Raw genomic sequence first — 13,818 nt, 5'->3', positions numbered from 1 at the left:
AGGAAGGAAACAAGTTTTGTTGTTGACTGCTTGAGGTTTTCTTTTAAAATCTTCACATATCCTTCATTCTTCCTTCCAACTTGATGAAATTCTCAGTTCCAGACGTGCCAAAGGATTCCCACAGCCTAATACTCCAACCACCGTGTTACACTGAGGGGACACTGTGGAGATGTACACCTCTCCCTTCTTTCTCTAAACATAAGCAGTGCATCTGTGACCAGAGAGCTCTAGCTTCTTTCCATATGATCAAAGGATGTGTTTCCAGTGTGCATAATCTTTCTCCAGGTTGTTATCGACATACTTCAGTCCGGCTGCAGTCAAGTGAAGATTTTCTTGGTCTTGTAGTCCATTCGTGTGCACGGTTGTAGTGATTGGCTTCTTTGAGATTTCAATTCCTGACCTGGCTAAGTCATTTACTGGCGTCATGGCAGTTGTTCTTGAGTCATTAGATACATCTCTTACTATTTTTCTTTCCAGAATCTTTGAAATCTTTGGCGTCCGATCTATGCCAGCCTATGATAACTTTGTATATCCATCTCCTCCTGTGTTAGCATAAGTGATTCTTTTTCTCAATTTTAAACTGATCTCCTTTGTCTTTGGCACTTTCTCAAGTGACAATTCAAACCCTTTCTGTAGCTTTTCTACTGTGTGTAAATGGGAAGATAACCCTCAGATTTAACTTGACTTTACAAGCTTTGAACATTACAAAGTTAAAGCACATCACTGCACAGCTGTAGTTTGTACTATGGCTAAATAAAAAGGTCAGTTTGTCAGAGGGCTAATAATAGTGACCCTGGTCATTTTTGTTTTGCTTAAATAACTGTGTTATTGTGAGCAAACATAAATAACTTAATATTTTTAAAGAAAACTAATATTTTTTAGACATGTTAAAAATCCCTTGCTCTGTTAAAAAGGCACTAGGGAAAAGTTTGACAAAAACTTTAAATTTCATATTTTGTTTGGATCTGTACATCAGTTAATGTTTTTCAGAAACTTTAATAGGAATGTTAGGACTTTCCTATGTGGCAGCATGACATGTGTTAGGTGGGAAAAAGAACTCTGAAACTACAGAGGGAAGACTGCAGCTGACATCATACAGTAATATTTACTGTGCTGTCACTGGAAAGGTAGGGTGAGAAACCATGGTCTTTTGACTGTTTGTAACAGTACATTTCAGAAGCTTTCAAAGTAAATGGCTGTAAATAAGGTGAGACCTGTGCTAAGACTGCCAAACAGACTACAGCAAGTTTAAACTTTCACGCTGTGAAAAATGATCCAAGCTGAAACATCCAGGATAGCTCCAGCTTTAATGCTAAGCTACTAGAGTGGCCCAAATGCAACCTGTAGCTGTAGCTGGGTCATCCACTGCAGCTTTAACACCATGTCTGTCATTCCCTTCACCTGCTCACATGGTATGAGACTAACACTTTCTTCTTTTTCCATCATCACAAACCCTAATACTCCAACCAATTAAATCAAGTAATTAGCCTAATTCTTTTCAAAAAATTTATTTAAGGATTTTGATTTTTTTTTCCATTTGAGTTGACCAGATTCAGTACTTTTAATCTGCTACTTTGCAGATTATGCAAACTCTAGGTCAAGTATAATTTTAGAGTAATTATTTTTATTGTATGCATCGACTACAAGCTACACTTGACTATTAATATTGTAGCATCCAGAGTGGGTGTGATAGAGCCTGACTGATATCAGGTTTAGAAATCACCAGTATTTGGCGATTTAAAAATCAGATATATCAGGTGATATTTTTTTCTATCAGACTAGGGCTGCCACGATTAGTCGACTAGTCACGATTACATCGACTATCAAAATCGTCGACGACTAATTTAATAGTCGACGCGTCGTTTGAAGCTTTGTAAGATCACAAAAGACGTAGGAATGAGTCGTAGGATTTAAGAGTGTAATAACGGACTGAAACAGAAGAGGGCAGCACTGCATGTACAAGGATGCCAGCTGCCGTTAAACCCCGAAGAAGAAGAAGAAGAAGCTGTGTCCCAGAATTCATAGCGCAGCCCAGCTCAGTTTCCAACAATGGCGGCAGCTAGTTAGTTTTAAAATTACTCTTATTATTCTTTCTGGGTCACAAAATAAACGTTGAACATATTTCGTTTTCGGAGACGTCTGTTACCCACTAGCTCGATAGCTAGCCAGGGGCAAGGCTCACTAGAGCCCGTGAGAACACCGGACTCCCGGCAAATCGTTTTCAAACACACCACCGTCTTTCGCTACTCAGGTTAAACATACATAAGTCACTTAGATAACTTAAACATGCTATTGTTTGGCTTTTTTTTTGTATTTTATTTCTTCCTGAGTAAATCGGTTTGGCTGAGATTAAAGTTATAGTTTTTACACAGCTGAATAAACGTCAAGCAGACAACTGATTATCAGAAGTGTGAGATGTTCAAGAATATACTCCGGTGTCCTGTTGTATTTTAGATAGCAAGGAGTTTATTAAACTTCACCGAAACAATCTGTAAATTTCATTAAAATTTAATAAACTATCATCTTGTCTTTATTTTTAGTTAGCACATACCTTAAACACTTAAAGCTGTAAGCTAATGATAGTTATATAAGAGCAGATGCATGCTGGTGCAATATGCTGTACGTTTTACGTCCAATGGATGCATGATCGACTAATCGCAAAAATAATCGGTGACTAGTCGACTATCAAAATAAACGTTTGTGGCAGCCCTATATCAGACAAACAAAACGTAAACATATTCTGCCTGACTATGCTCAGATCACTGGTTGTTGTTGTGGTATTTCAAACATTCTTGCAGAGTGCCCTCTGATGGCCAAACTATGTAACATGAACACTTATAACTTGGTTAATGGGCATTTCTCCTGTATCTTCTTCACTTCTTAAAAATGTTCACTAATCAACTGTTATAAATAAAGGATACAGATATATTGCCAAATAGCTAATATCGGTGTTGGAATTCATTTTGAGGACGTTCTGGGTTTCTAGTAGCAAACTGTAGATGTTAGCTAAAATATTAGGTGTGCTATCATACAGTCAGGTCTATAATTTGTCGTTCAAACACGTCATTTTTGTAGCTTTGCCTTCTACACTTTCACAGTGTCGAGGTTTAAGTAAAACAAGTACAGATCCAGCTTTAATTCAATGGATTTTAAAAAAATATTGTATTACAGGCATTTTTATCCGTAGTGCCCACTTAAATTACTGGACTATGTAAACTAAGTCATTTTAACTAAAAAAAATCTGTGATGACTTAATAAGCACTTTAATTTAGCAGTAATAGAAATCATTTGACATTTAAGCTCGTCAACTTTAAAGTAGTCGCTTACTTTTTTTTAATGTTCCCAACTTTTTGTCAAGGGCTAGATCATTTTCAAGCAAATACAATACACAACAACTAAAACCCTGGACATCATCACTCAACTCAACAAATATTTGAACTGACATTAAATGCTTGAAAATCAATTAAAAAAGCACTACCAGAACTACCCTAAAATCCTGGATGACCGTCAGTGACCTACATCTAAAGTGAGCAGACCCAAGATATTGTGTCCTGCTGACACATCCATCTTGTACCTACCTTATCATTGACCTCATGTTCACGGAGGTGCTTCTGCAGCTGGCTCTCTGTGGTAAAAATCTGGGAGCATATTGTGCACTTCTTATCCTTGAGCTCCCCATCACTGAAGCCCTCTGCCTTAGATTCACTGGGATCCGCATCTGATGACAGGCACAAGAAGTGACACATGAGTATCTTAATGTGGTTTAAGAGGATTTCTCCTGTGAAGGATAGCTAAAGTACATGTTGTACCTCTTCACTAACACAGGTTATGTGTTGCCTGGATATTTTTCTTTTAAGTCTGGATTCAAGCAGTAGGTAGCATTTATATTGTACACGTCACATGACTCTTCATTCAGATAGTGTATTTATGATATAACAGCAGATGTCAGGTCTAAGATTAGCATTAAACATATCTAGAAGCAATATTTGTGAACATAAGTTATCATTCTGATCGTATATGAAATTAACAAAAGTATTTGTCCTTTTCAGCTCATTTACAATCGCATGTCATATGTGCTTTTAGTTATACACATGCACCTGTTTAACTTGATTTCAAGTGTTGCATGTCCACTGGAGTGGTTAAGTCGCCGGCAGGGTCGGACTGTATAATCCAGCCATCAAGTTTGATATAATGTCGGGTCCTCCTCGTTTACTCGTCAATCAGTGGGATCACGGGGTAACATTCAGTTTAAGTTATGCGGCCACCGAGCAGCTGTAACAACCTTGTGTTCTGACAATGTTATCAAATTGCAAAATGAATGCATTTCCACAGCACATGATAACATTTTCTTTGGGTCGTGTTAAATGTGCGGTTGTGACAACTTGTTCCAAGATATGCATCGGCAGCTGGACAGCCTCGCTACAGCGCTTCACAGTATCAAAACAACAATGGCCAACATTTTAGCGCGTTAGCCAAGAAGCTAACGATAGCGAAACCAGCTAGTTAGCAACAACATGCTAACAACGAAATACTATTAAATGTATACTCCATGTAAAAAAAAAAAAGCGTACATTAACTAACGCCACACAGCACCGAGCTCCGCTCCTCGCGGACACCAATTTAGACTGGAAGCCAATAAGAAGAGGCACCGAAACGTTATTAATATCATTCCGCCTCAATCACTCCTTCGCCGTACAAAGCAAAGCCCACCCGCAATACTATATCCGGGGACTATATGCACTACATTGAAGTGTTATTATATGCGCTACAGGGGTGTTTGGCAAAACAATAGCAGGTTATTTGGATAGCCCATTATATATATATTTTATTCTTTGCATTTTGGCACTTGTTACCTGTTTCGTCGTTGCTTTGAACTCTCAGTTTGCGAGGCCGGCCCCGCGGCATAGTTCCAGTACTCAGGGTGGGTGTGCTGTGAACGATTTGCTTTTCAAAATGGCGACTCTGTCATCAGTAGACAGCAGCGTCCTCGCGAAGACACACAGCCGCACGGACTAGGGAGACATCTACTGTTTGGTTTGTTGTACTTCACTTTTTGTGTACTACAACAGCAACTTTCAAGTTTTGAAGCTACGTTGTTATGAAATGCTTGGAATATGCGCAAAGCCACTTATCTTAGCAGTAAACGAGCCGTAAAAAGATAAAATAACAAGACACAAGTACAGTCAAATTCGTCAAAATGTTTTTTCTTTTTAAAAAAGGAGGTATTTATTTTCATTAATGGCCAATAATAATAAAATAATAACAACAATAATGATAATAATAATAATCAGACCAACAGACTAAAACACACTTTCTTAGGCATTTCAGATACACTGATTGGAACGTTTTAATAGCCCACTAAAAGAGAGAAAATGCCACAAAGTGAATTAAAATGCTAGTGACACATTAAAGAGCCTATCTGTAAAAGGATGAGTGTAATATTGCTGGCAGAGAATATAAAAGCACCCATAAAATGCTCCGCATTAATTCAACTATAAACTTGCTTTTGACGTAGTTTAAATCCTCTAGGAGTATGAGATAAAAAAAAAATATCATAACGTGCAATATGTTAGTTTGGAGTTCACAATTGAGATCCTAATAATTTTTCAAAGACAAGTTGTAATCTGACTTTAGCTTAATTTAACACCAGCAGAGGGAAGCAATGAGTTATGAATAGCTTTGGTCATTTATGGGCCGAAAATCCTGAAGACACTAACTGGATGATTGTGAAATGTTGCATTACCTGAATGATTGTATACTTCACTCTTATCTCCGGGGAGTCCAAATGATTTGATATCTAGTGAATGTTTTGAACTTTACAGTGCAGACACACTGCTGAATTAAAAGACAGTTGGTGCACACACCCATGCAAATATACCCAGGATGACTAAGGGCATGTTAAAGACTATGCATGCTTCTCATTTGCTTGTCTTTGTCTGATAATAATCTATGTTTGTATTGATGGCAGCACTTTTCATTTCACACAAAGTCAAAAGGATTTTATTTTATTTTGTATTTTAGTAGGTAAAACACAGGGAAGCAGAGCTCGGAGCTAAAATAGAGGAACAAGACTATTGCTGTTTAGGTTACTGAAACCCCTGCAGAGGTTTGTGGCCAAATATAAATAAATCCTGCTCAAAGTTTCATCCTGGCATTACGGTATATAAGTGTAGAAGAAGAAAACACACCCAAATGCAAATCTAACATATTGACTAACATGTACTCACAGAATTGGAAAAAAAGGCACCACTCCTACTAATTTGAAAAATATTAAAAATACATGCTTTTTAATGAAAAACGATGCTTGTTCAGCTTTGCTCTGTTGCCCTTTTGTTCTGTAGACGTGTTTGGCAGCATGTAAGGATGAGCCTGATTGACTCAGCAACATTTTCCCCAGAGGCCTACAGGTGGAAAAGCAACGACTTTTGTCTGTATTTTTATTTGTTTCCAAAAGGGGAAGTCATCTCCTTGAGTTTTAGTGAATAAGCAAACAACCAAGTGCATGTTCATTGTGTAAGAACATCTGTTCCTGCCAGGCCGCCACTTACTTTGCACGTCCCCTCGTGGCTGCACAGGCCACTGATCTCACCACTGAAAACAAAAGCCTGGACACATCACTCTGACCTTGTGGGATTGTCCACGCCCCTACTTGCTCCCTTTCCTTTTTCTTTCTTATTCACCCCCCTCACTTTCCTTTCACCACAGTCAAGAGGAAAGTGATCAATCATTAAAACTGTCGTGGGCTCGGTGCAGTGGGATTCTCAGGAAGACCACATCTTTAAGAGATATGCTAAAGCCACGGTGTGATAAAAACACGCTGCGAGGGAAAATAAAGTGAGGGAGCTGCTGTCGTTGGGTCCCATCACTTGCTTTGTCATTCATGCTTAACAAGCCTCACTAAAAAAAAAAAAAAAGCCCACTGACAATCAATGGCACTGGCAGTGCTTTTCCACAGACTGGGCTAGACATGAGTCAGACTTGGAAATGCGGTGCTTGTTTGCAGCACTTCGCAAATTAGGTATCTTGTGAATAACTCCCTCCCAATTAAAGATTTAAACCTTGATTTCTTAGCTGTCAGCCGCTGTAGTTGAACTTTAATGACAAAAGACTATTCACAGAAGCGTCAGCTGTCAGGAGCGGTGTCCTTGCTGCTTCACTTTTCAAACCAAGACATTGTTGTCTGCAGATTCACCACAGCCTCACAGAAAGCACAGAGACTATAACTCAGGCTCAAACAAAGGATAAATTCAGACCTAATATTCTCAACATGTAGCACGAGGCCTGGCTGTAAATTCCTTGATGACGGGGAGGGGGGGGTGACAGGTCATACGATGACCCTTGCAATGACCCTGTTCAGTAACATTTCACATGCTGCCAGTGTTTCTTCTCCCAGGTGCAGCCGAGACTCCCCCTGTGCTGTCAGAGAGCACTGTCCGGATCCATGAAACCAATCATTCTTTGGCATCATGGAAACAGCGTTTGACAGCCGTGGTCGCCATGGGCATCCTCCCCTGTGACCATCCTCGACGGGGGACCGGGGAGGTAAGGCCATCGCTCAGCAACCCTCTCTGGATGGCTGGTTCACTGCTCTAGAAAGCAAGCTTTTCTGCACGGAAAAGAAAAGCAAAACCAAAAAAATCCTGTAGTTTAGTTTTACTGTGAAAATTCAAAACACATCCAAAGGACGAGGAACTTCTGAATGATTGTTGCATGTGAAAGTCTGCAGCTGCGAGGAGGCGGATCATAAAAATATGGAACATTCGTAAGAATTCGGCTAAATGAATATTTAACATTTCACAGTCTGAAACACTAGAATTCATAAGATGAGGTGTTGCTATCCGGCAGGCATGTAGTGCAAAATAACACCAGCAGAACAGAACAGAGTGTCAGAAAACTCAGTAAGCAATGTACATGCTATGAGGATAAAGCAAGCATTTGAAAGCAGGGCAGTATCAGACATAGTACGTATACAAAGATTGTGCAATGTGTGCATGATGCAAACACAAGGTGCCTAAGTGGAACAGATATATGTCATGAGGCTCAAAATAATGTCAAAGAAATGTCGTTAGATGAGACGCAGTTGGTGTGATAACCATTAGATTGGATTTCACCCTCTCATTGCACCACACTGTCTTTCCTCTGTGTACCTTTGTCTTTCAATTGTCTGTCAGTGTACTGTGCACAGGGACACGGAGAAGATAAGGCAGTTGTTTTTTTGCATATCTCCCATTTAGACTCCCACGTGATTTTGAATGGGTGAGGGGGGGCAACATTGTACAAACAAGTACACGCAACTGCTGGAAAAAAAAAGTCCTTGTACTGATATAAAACAGATCTCAACTACTCTAAAATAAAGCTCAATTCACGGTCAGCCACGCCAGAAAGATGAAATAGCATTGCAGGAGTGTTTTGTAATCAATAATGCATGGCTGCCTATCTTCTGGAAAAGAGAAAGCCCCTCCAAACACACCAGAGGCATCACACACTTTTCATTTCATGCTGAAGGTCAGCAGAGCCGCATGGAAGTCCCTGCAGTCTGTAACGCAAAGAAGTTAACGCGTGCAAAAATGTATTATTACATTTTTTAAATTCATTCATCGCAAGCATTAATCCATTTTTATTATGCTGCCCTGTCATCTGAGGAAAGCTTCCGTTGAAGTAATCTGATCACTAATGTAATCTAATCATTTCAAAAAACAAGATCAGGATAACAAGATGAAGGCTGTAGACTATAATCAAGAAAGTACTTACTGGATACTCAGTGATATGAATGCGAAGTTAATAATTACTATATATCATACATCAAACAAACATGTAGAACCTGTGTGGAACCTAAATTTAACTTCAGTATACTTACAGGGAAAAGTTCATGAACAGTTAAACATGAAGCATTTTTTAACCATGCACAGTTATTAAGTGGATTCTAAATAAATAAAAACCACAGAACAACACTTTCTCCTGCGTTATTTAATGATGATATAAAAAACATAAATATGGCCTTTGAAACAAAGAACAATTTTATGGTTATAGACTAAAAAAGACACACATCTCTAATTCCAGGCTATGCCAAATGACTGAGTAAAGGCTACAGCAGTAGTGTAAATGAAAAATGCATCTGTTTATGTTAACAATTACCTTCCTATATCTACCCTGTAATTACGAAATAGGTTCTCCAAGAAGTACTTAAAGTGTAATTTATTGCCTCTTCCTTCCAAAAATCACCTCACACCTCTTTTTTCATTCTTCCTTTATGCTTACGCTTGGTAAGTACCCAATTAGTGTTTTATTGATATCCTGCGCGCACAAAGTAATTAACCAGATGATTGCAAGTTGTTCTGATTGATATAACACAATTTTCTGTGAATATTTATCCTTGATATGAACTCGCGCTCACACCTCTCAATTTTTTTTATCAACGCCCATCTGTTCAGTCCAGATTACTGTTAAATATTAATCCGTCTCCATCCTTACTGCATTATGACAGCATGCTCATCACCTGCTTGGGAGAGTCATCATCTGTATTGATTTCCCCCGGCATCTGCACATCTGGATGCTAAATTATTCTGACGCAGAGCAGCCTTCTCTCTCCTTAGCTGCTGTAAATACAAACCATGCATACACATATGTAAAATTACCCTTCCAACACGTACGCGCATTTGTGCACACAGCAATACAGACATCTACGATTGCCTCACTGTAGTGCACATGCACCCAGGATCCCATCCCCCATCTTTTTGCAGAAAACGGTTTGTTGTTATATTTGCCTACACAGATGTGCCTAATCACGTACACGCGTTCCTATATGCACACATGCATGCACCCACCTTGTCTCTCTTTCTGCGCCTAAAATGCTGAGCTCGAGGATGGCACGTAGGAATAATCAACTTCCTACCACATGAAGCCACAGCCCCACGACAGCTCAGATCAGTTAGACACCATTAAAGGCTGGTCCCAGAACAGCCACTGAGACTACCTAATGTCTTCTTTTCCCCCTCTGCACGGTGCTAACTAAATCCATCTCCTGCCTCACCCAAACCTAATTACAGGTAGAGATGCACTGTGTGAGATGAAAAGCTAGGAGACGCTTTGATTGATGCTGAGCTCCTGCAAAACAGAGCAAATAGGTAATTAACATGACAATGGGGATGAGGCAGGGGTCTCATACGAAGACAGAAGTGTGGTGGTGTGGGTTGCAGGAGCAGAGGTGTCCTTATGTGTATTGTGTGCTCTTCGTTTAAAGGAAGAAGAAAAAAACACCAGAGTGTAGATATAAAGAGAGTTTAGGAGGAGAAACTTTGATATGTTGTCAGATGTTTTTGTTATCTGTGCAGTGGTGAGGAGGAACAGATAACAGTCTTACAAAGTGCTGCAGGGAATGACCAGACGCTTAATGGAGGTGTTGAAACCTCGTGCGGGGATAAATAATTTAGCCTTTGACAAAGTATACCTCATAAATTTTTCATTACAGCATATTTATGGGTGAATCATGAAGATGTGATATCTGTATCAGTTTAAATTGTCAAGTGTATAGTGTAAGAGCTACGGCTCCTCTGACCAAATCATTTGATTCACTTCTCAGTTAGCAGGCTGATGTCGAGGAGAATGTGGCTCGTTTTGAATGTAAACCATTAACGTGGAGTGTTTAAATGTCACGTTAATGCTGAGATAACGCTAAAAACGGTGATGTGAGAGCAACACTACACAAGCCAAGGCTGGCTCAGGAGAATAAAACGCACACCTCATAAGCAATGGATGTGCTGGGGGAGTTGCGTTATAACATGATTCCTCTACGGGCAATGTGTTATACTTTTGCCTGGGTTTCTATGTTGGCAACAATTGCTTGGCAGCAAGTTTGGTAATCCCATACTTCTTGTTAGTTTGACTTTAGATCCCTTTAAAGCCATAGTTACAGACAGGAAACCAAATAATACTCAATTATATGCAACCTAGAGCTGCAAATGCACTAATAAAGACTATAAACATTTAGTTTGCAGACAGATATAACTGTATGATAATACAGTGTTTATCATTTTGGCAAACAACTAAAAGAAAAAAAGGGGTTAAAAAAAGGTCATAAGATATTTACAGCAGTTTTGACAGTAAAAAGCAAACTATAACTTCCTGTGGGAGGAACAGAGATCTCACACTATGAGAGAATGGCTGATCAGCTACGGACGATCCACCACCTCTGACCAAATAAGCTCCGATCTGCGGCCGGCAAATTGCATGTGACTTACAAACTGGCACCAATGTTGTGTCTGTAATAATAACTGTCTAATCTGGAGGCACAGAGCCATACATCCAGTAACTGTTGACAGCTGGCATTGTTCTGAAACTGCATGGTTAGCTATTCTTATTCATATGTCACAACATGATGAAATTTTCCAGGCTTGTCTACCGGCCAGTTGAAAATGTTAAGAAAAAGCGCTTCAGAGTAAATTTGATGGGCTGAACGCATTCTGTACTGTACAGGAGACACGGCACGAGATTGAGTGACAATGGTCTACAGCCAATCAGGACGCAGAACACAATGCGCTGAAAAAAACAACAACAACAAAAACCAGCACGCAAAATGGCACAAAAAATTCTGCGAAACAGCGAGGCTGCGAAAAGTGAACCACGTTATAGCGAGGGTCCGCTGTATTTCCTTATGAACTGCAGTGTAGCAATAAATAATATACATGGAAAACACTCAATTACACTTACTTGAGTAAATGTACTTACTTTCTTTCTATATCTAGATAGAAAGAAAGTAAGTAGTCATTAGTCATTGCTAATTTTCTCTGTACTTTTCTTGCACAACAATATGCAGAGAAGCAACGCTAACTCTTACTGAAGAGAAACAGGCCTTTTTTAATAAACAAACAGCTCCAATATAATTAGCAAGATCAAGATAAGTGGAGCACAGTCCAAGACGTCTGTTATATGTTTTCTGTGCGCCGCAAAACAACTCTTCACAATTGCTAATAAAGACCTGCCTATTTATGGTGAATATAGTGTACATGTGCCTAGGAAACATATATGGGATCATGAAGTATGAAGACAAGTGTAATTATTAAAGTTCTGTAGAAAGAATACCCCTGTAAATGCTCACATAACAACTAGAACATTATTAGATTGTAAGTAGTTTTCTTAACTAAAGTAAGGGCCAGGGATTCCCAACTTGTGAATCTGCCCCTGTGGGCTCACATAACAAATTTAAGGGTTTGTGGTGTGATTAATGAAGCTCTGTTACACAAAATTTCTCAGTCTTTTTTAGTTTTCCCCTGAATCTGTAAAGTCTGTTTTGGTTGATTAATTTATAGTATCAAATAGTTATTTGCAAATCCACCTTGCAGAAAATAATCTGCAGCCGTGCCAAGACATCATGTTTTGTTTACCTTTTTGATGATGTAATATGTTGTTTAGAATAAATAGATTGTGAAGTCACATTTTAAGCATTTTTTTTTGTAAGTTGATTTATTATTATGCTTCTTTAAGTTCAGCGATTTATAACTGCAGCGAGGACGCTGCTGATTTTTTTTTCCTGACACACAAAAAGGGGGAAAAAAGGAGAAAAACCCCAAAACATTTTAAGCATTTTGTATTGGATTGACTGCACGCTTGTGGTGCAGCTGCAAAGAGTTTTTCATGATATTAAACATTTTTGCACTGGTTAAACACCCAGTTTCTATACACGAACTGCTGCAGTAACAGTGTACTTAATCAAGGTTAACATTACTTAGCAGGTGACCCCTTACTGACCCATTCTAAAGTACAATCGCTCTCCCTACAATTTGTATAAATGCAGTGATGTGTTATCATGCTGAACTACACCATGTTTCATTCATAGCCCAAACTGTAAAAAATACTGGCGCAGCATTATAAAGTTGCAGCCACTGCCCATCAGCTTAGATTACATTCAGACCCAAGCACACAAGAAAATGCTGTAAACCCCCTGCTTGATGGCCCATCACATGATTCAAAAACACAGTAATTCCTACTCGTTTGCAGAAATGTTCCCCTGGGATTACTGTTGTGGGACAAGACTCCTTTGTTTTAGGTTTTTGGTTTAACATTCCCACTGCTTTCAAATCATTTCACAACTACAAAACTGCTTTCTGTTCATCTACCGAGGGGGAAAAAAGAGCTGTAATCAGCCAAATCACACTAACCTGCCTCCGTCATTTCAGCGTACGTAAGAAGCAGACGCAAACAAAGATAAGACTCGCGCATTCTGCAAATCACCTTTTCATTACAGTAAATCGTTTTCTGCATTTTTCTACATTTTCTGATACCAATTAAGCCACAATGACAATGCGTGTAGAGCCAAGCTATATGTCTACTTTGCACAATGTGGTTGTGTATCAGAGAAGTGGGTGTGAATGAGAGACTTGCAAATGCTTTCAAAGGGGACGCTCTGAAACTTCCAATGCACATTTGTCATGCTTTTAAGTGATTTACAAATGAGAGGCATGAGGGCTTTGTGAGGGAGATGGAGAGAGAGTTTTTCAGAGGGGAGCTTTGTGTGTCTCTGCCTACCCTGAGCATATAGATGGAGCTGGAAATTGTGTTTGTGCGTCATCAGCGGTCATTAAACCAAGACACACACCAGAGCCACTGGCAGTATGGTGATGAAGTGGAGGTGGAAAAAAAAGGCAGACGATCGTGATGCAGATGATAAATACTTTTCTGGGTCTTTTATTATTAATTGCAAGAAGTGACCATGGGAAAATTAAGCGAGAACAAAATGAGAACAAATGTTTTGCTTCTGATAGTTTTTTTTAATACATGTAAACTCCAGATACATCGAATGGAAATGGAATCAGTTTGTTTTCT

At 39.2% G+C, this 13,818-nt stretch overlaps 1 protein-coding gene across 2 annotated transcripts in view; it reads right to left on the bottom strand.

The window, feature by feature from the left end:
• The window catches only part of LOC113032356 (zinc finger protein 236), a 60,776-nt gene extending 55,806 nt beyond the window's left edge, over positions 1 to 4,970 (bottom strand). Inside the window, exons 1-2 of one of the 2 annotated variants that reach the window (XM_026185245.2) lie at positions 4,854 to 4,970; positions 3,579 to 3,718 (exon numbers count right to left, since the gene is read on the bottom strand). In XM_026185245.2, coding sequence (XP_026041030.2) covers positions 3,579 to 3,718; positions 4,854 to 4,905 — 192 coding nt within the window. In that variant the 5' untranslated portion in view covers positions 4,906 to 4,970. Of the gene's footprint in view, positions 1 to 3,578; positions 3,719 to 4,097; positions 4,735 to 4,853 lie in introns of those variants that run through there. The other variant, XM_080307839.1, reaches the window with a different exon arrangement.
• Positions 4,971 to 13,818: the final 8,848 nt, after the last annotated feature.

The sequence above is a fragment of the Astatotilapia calliptera genome, chromosome 11 (genome assembly GCF_964374335.1).
Source record: "Astatotilapia calliptera chromosome 11, fAstCal68.1, whole genome shotgun sequence".
Classification (NCBI taxonomy): domain Eukaryota; kingdom Metazoa; phylum Chordata; class Actinopteri; order Cichliformes; family Cichlidae; genus Astatotilapia; species Astatotilapia calliptera.
The sequence above is the reverse complement of the archived record's forward strand: the minus strand, read 5'-3'. Positions and strand labels throughout refer to the sequence as shown.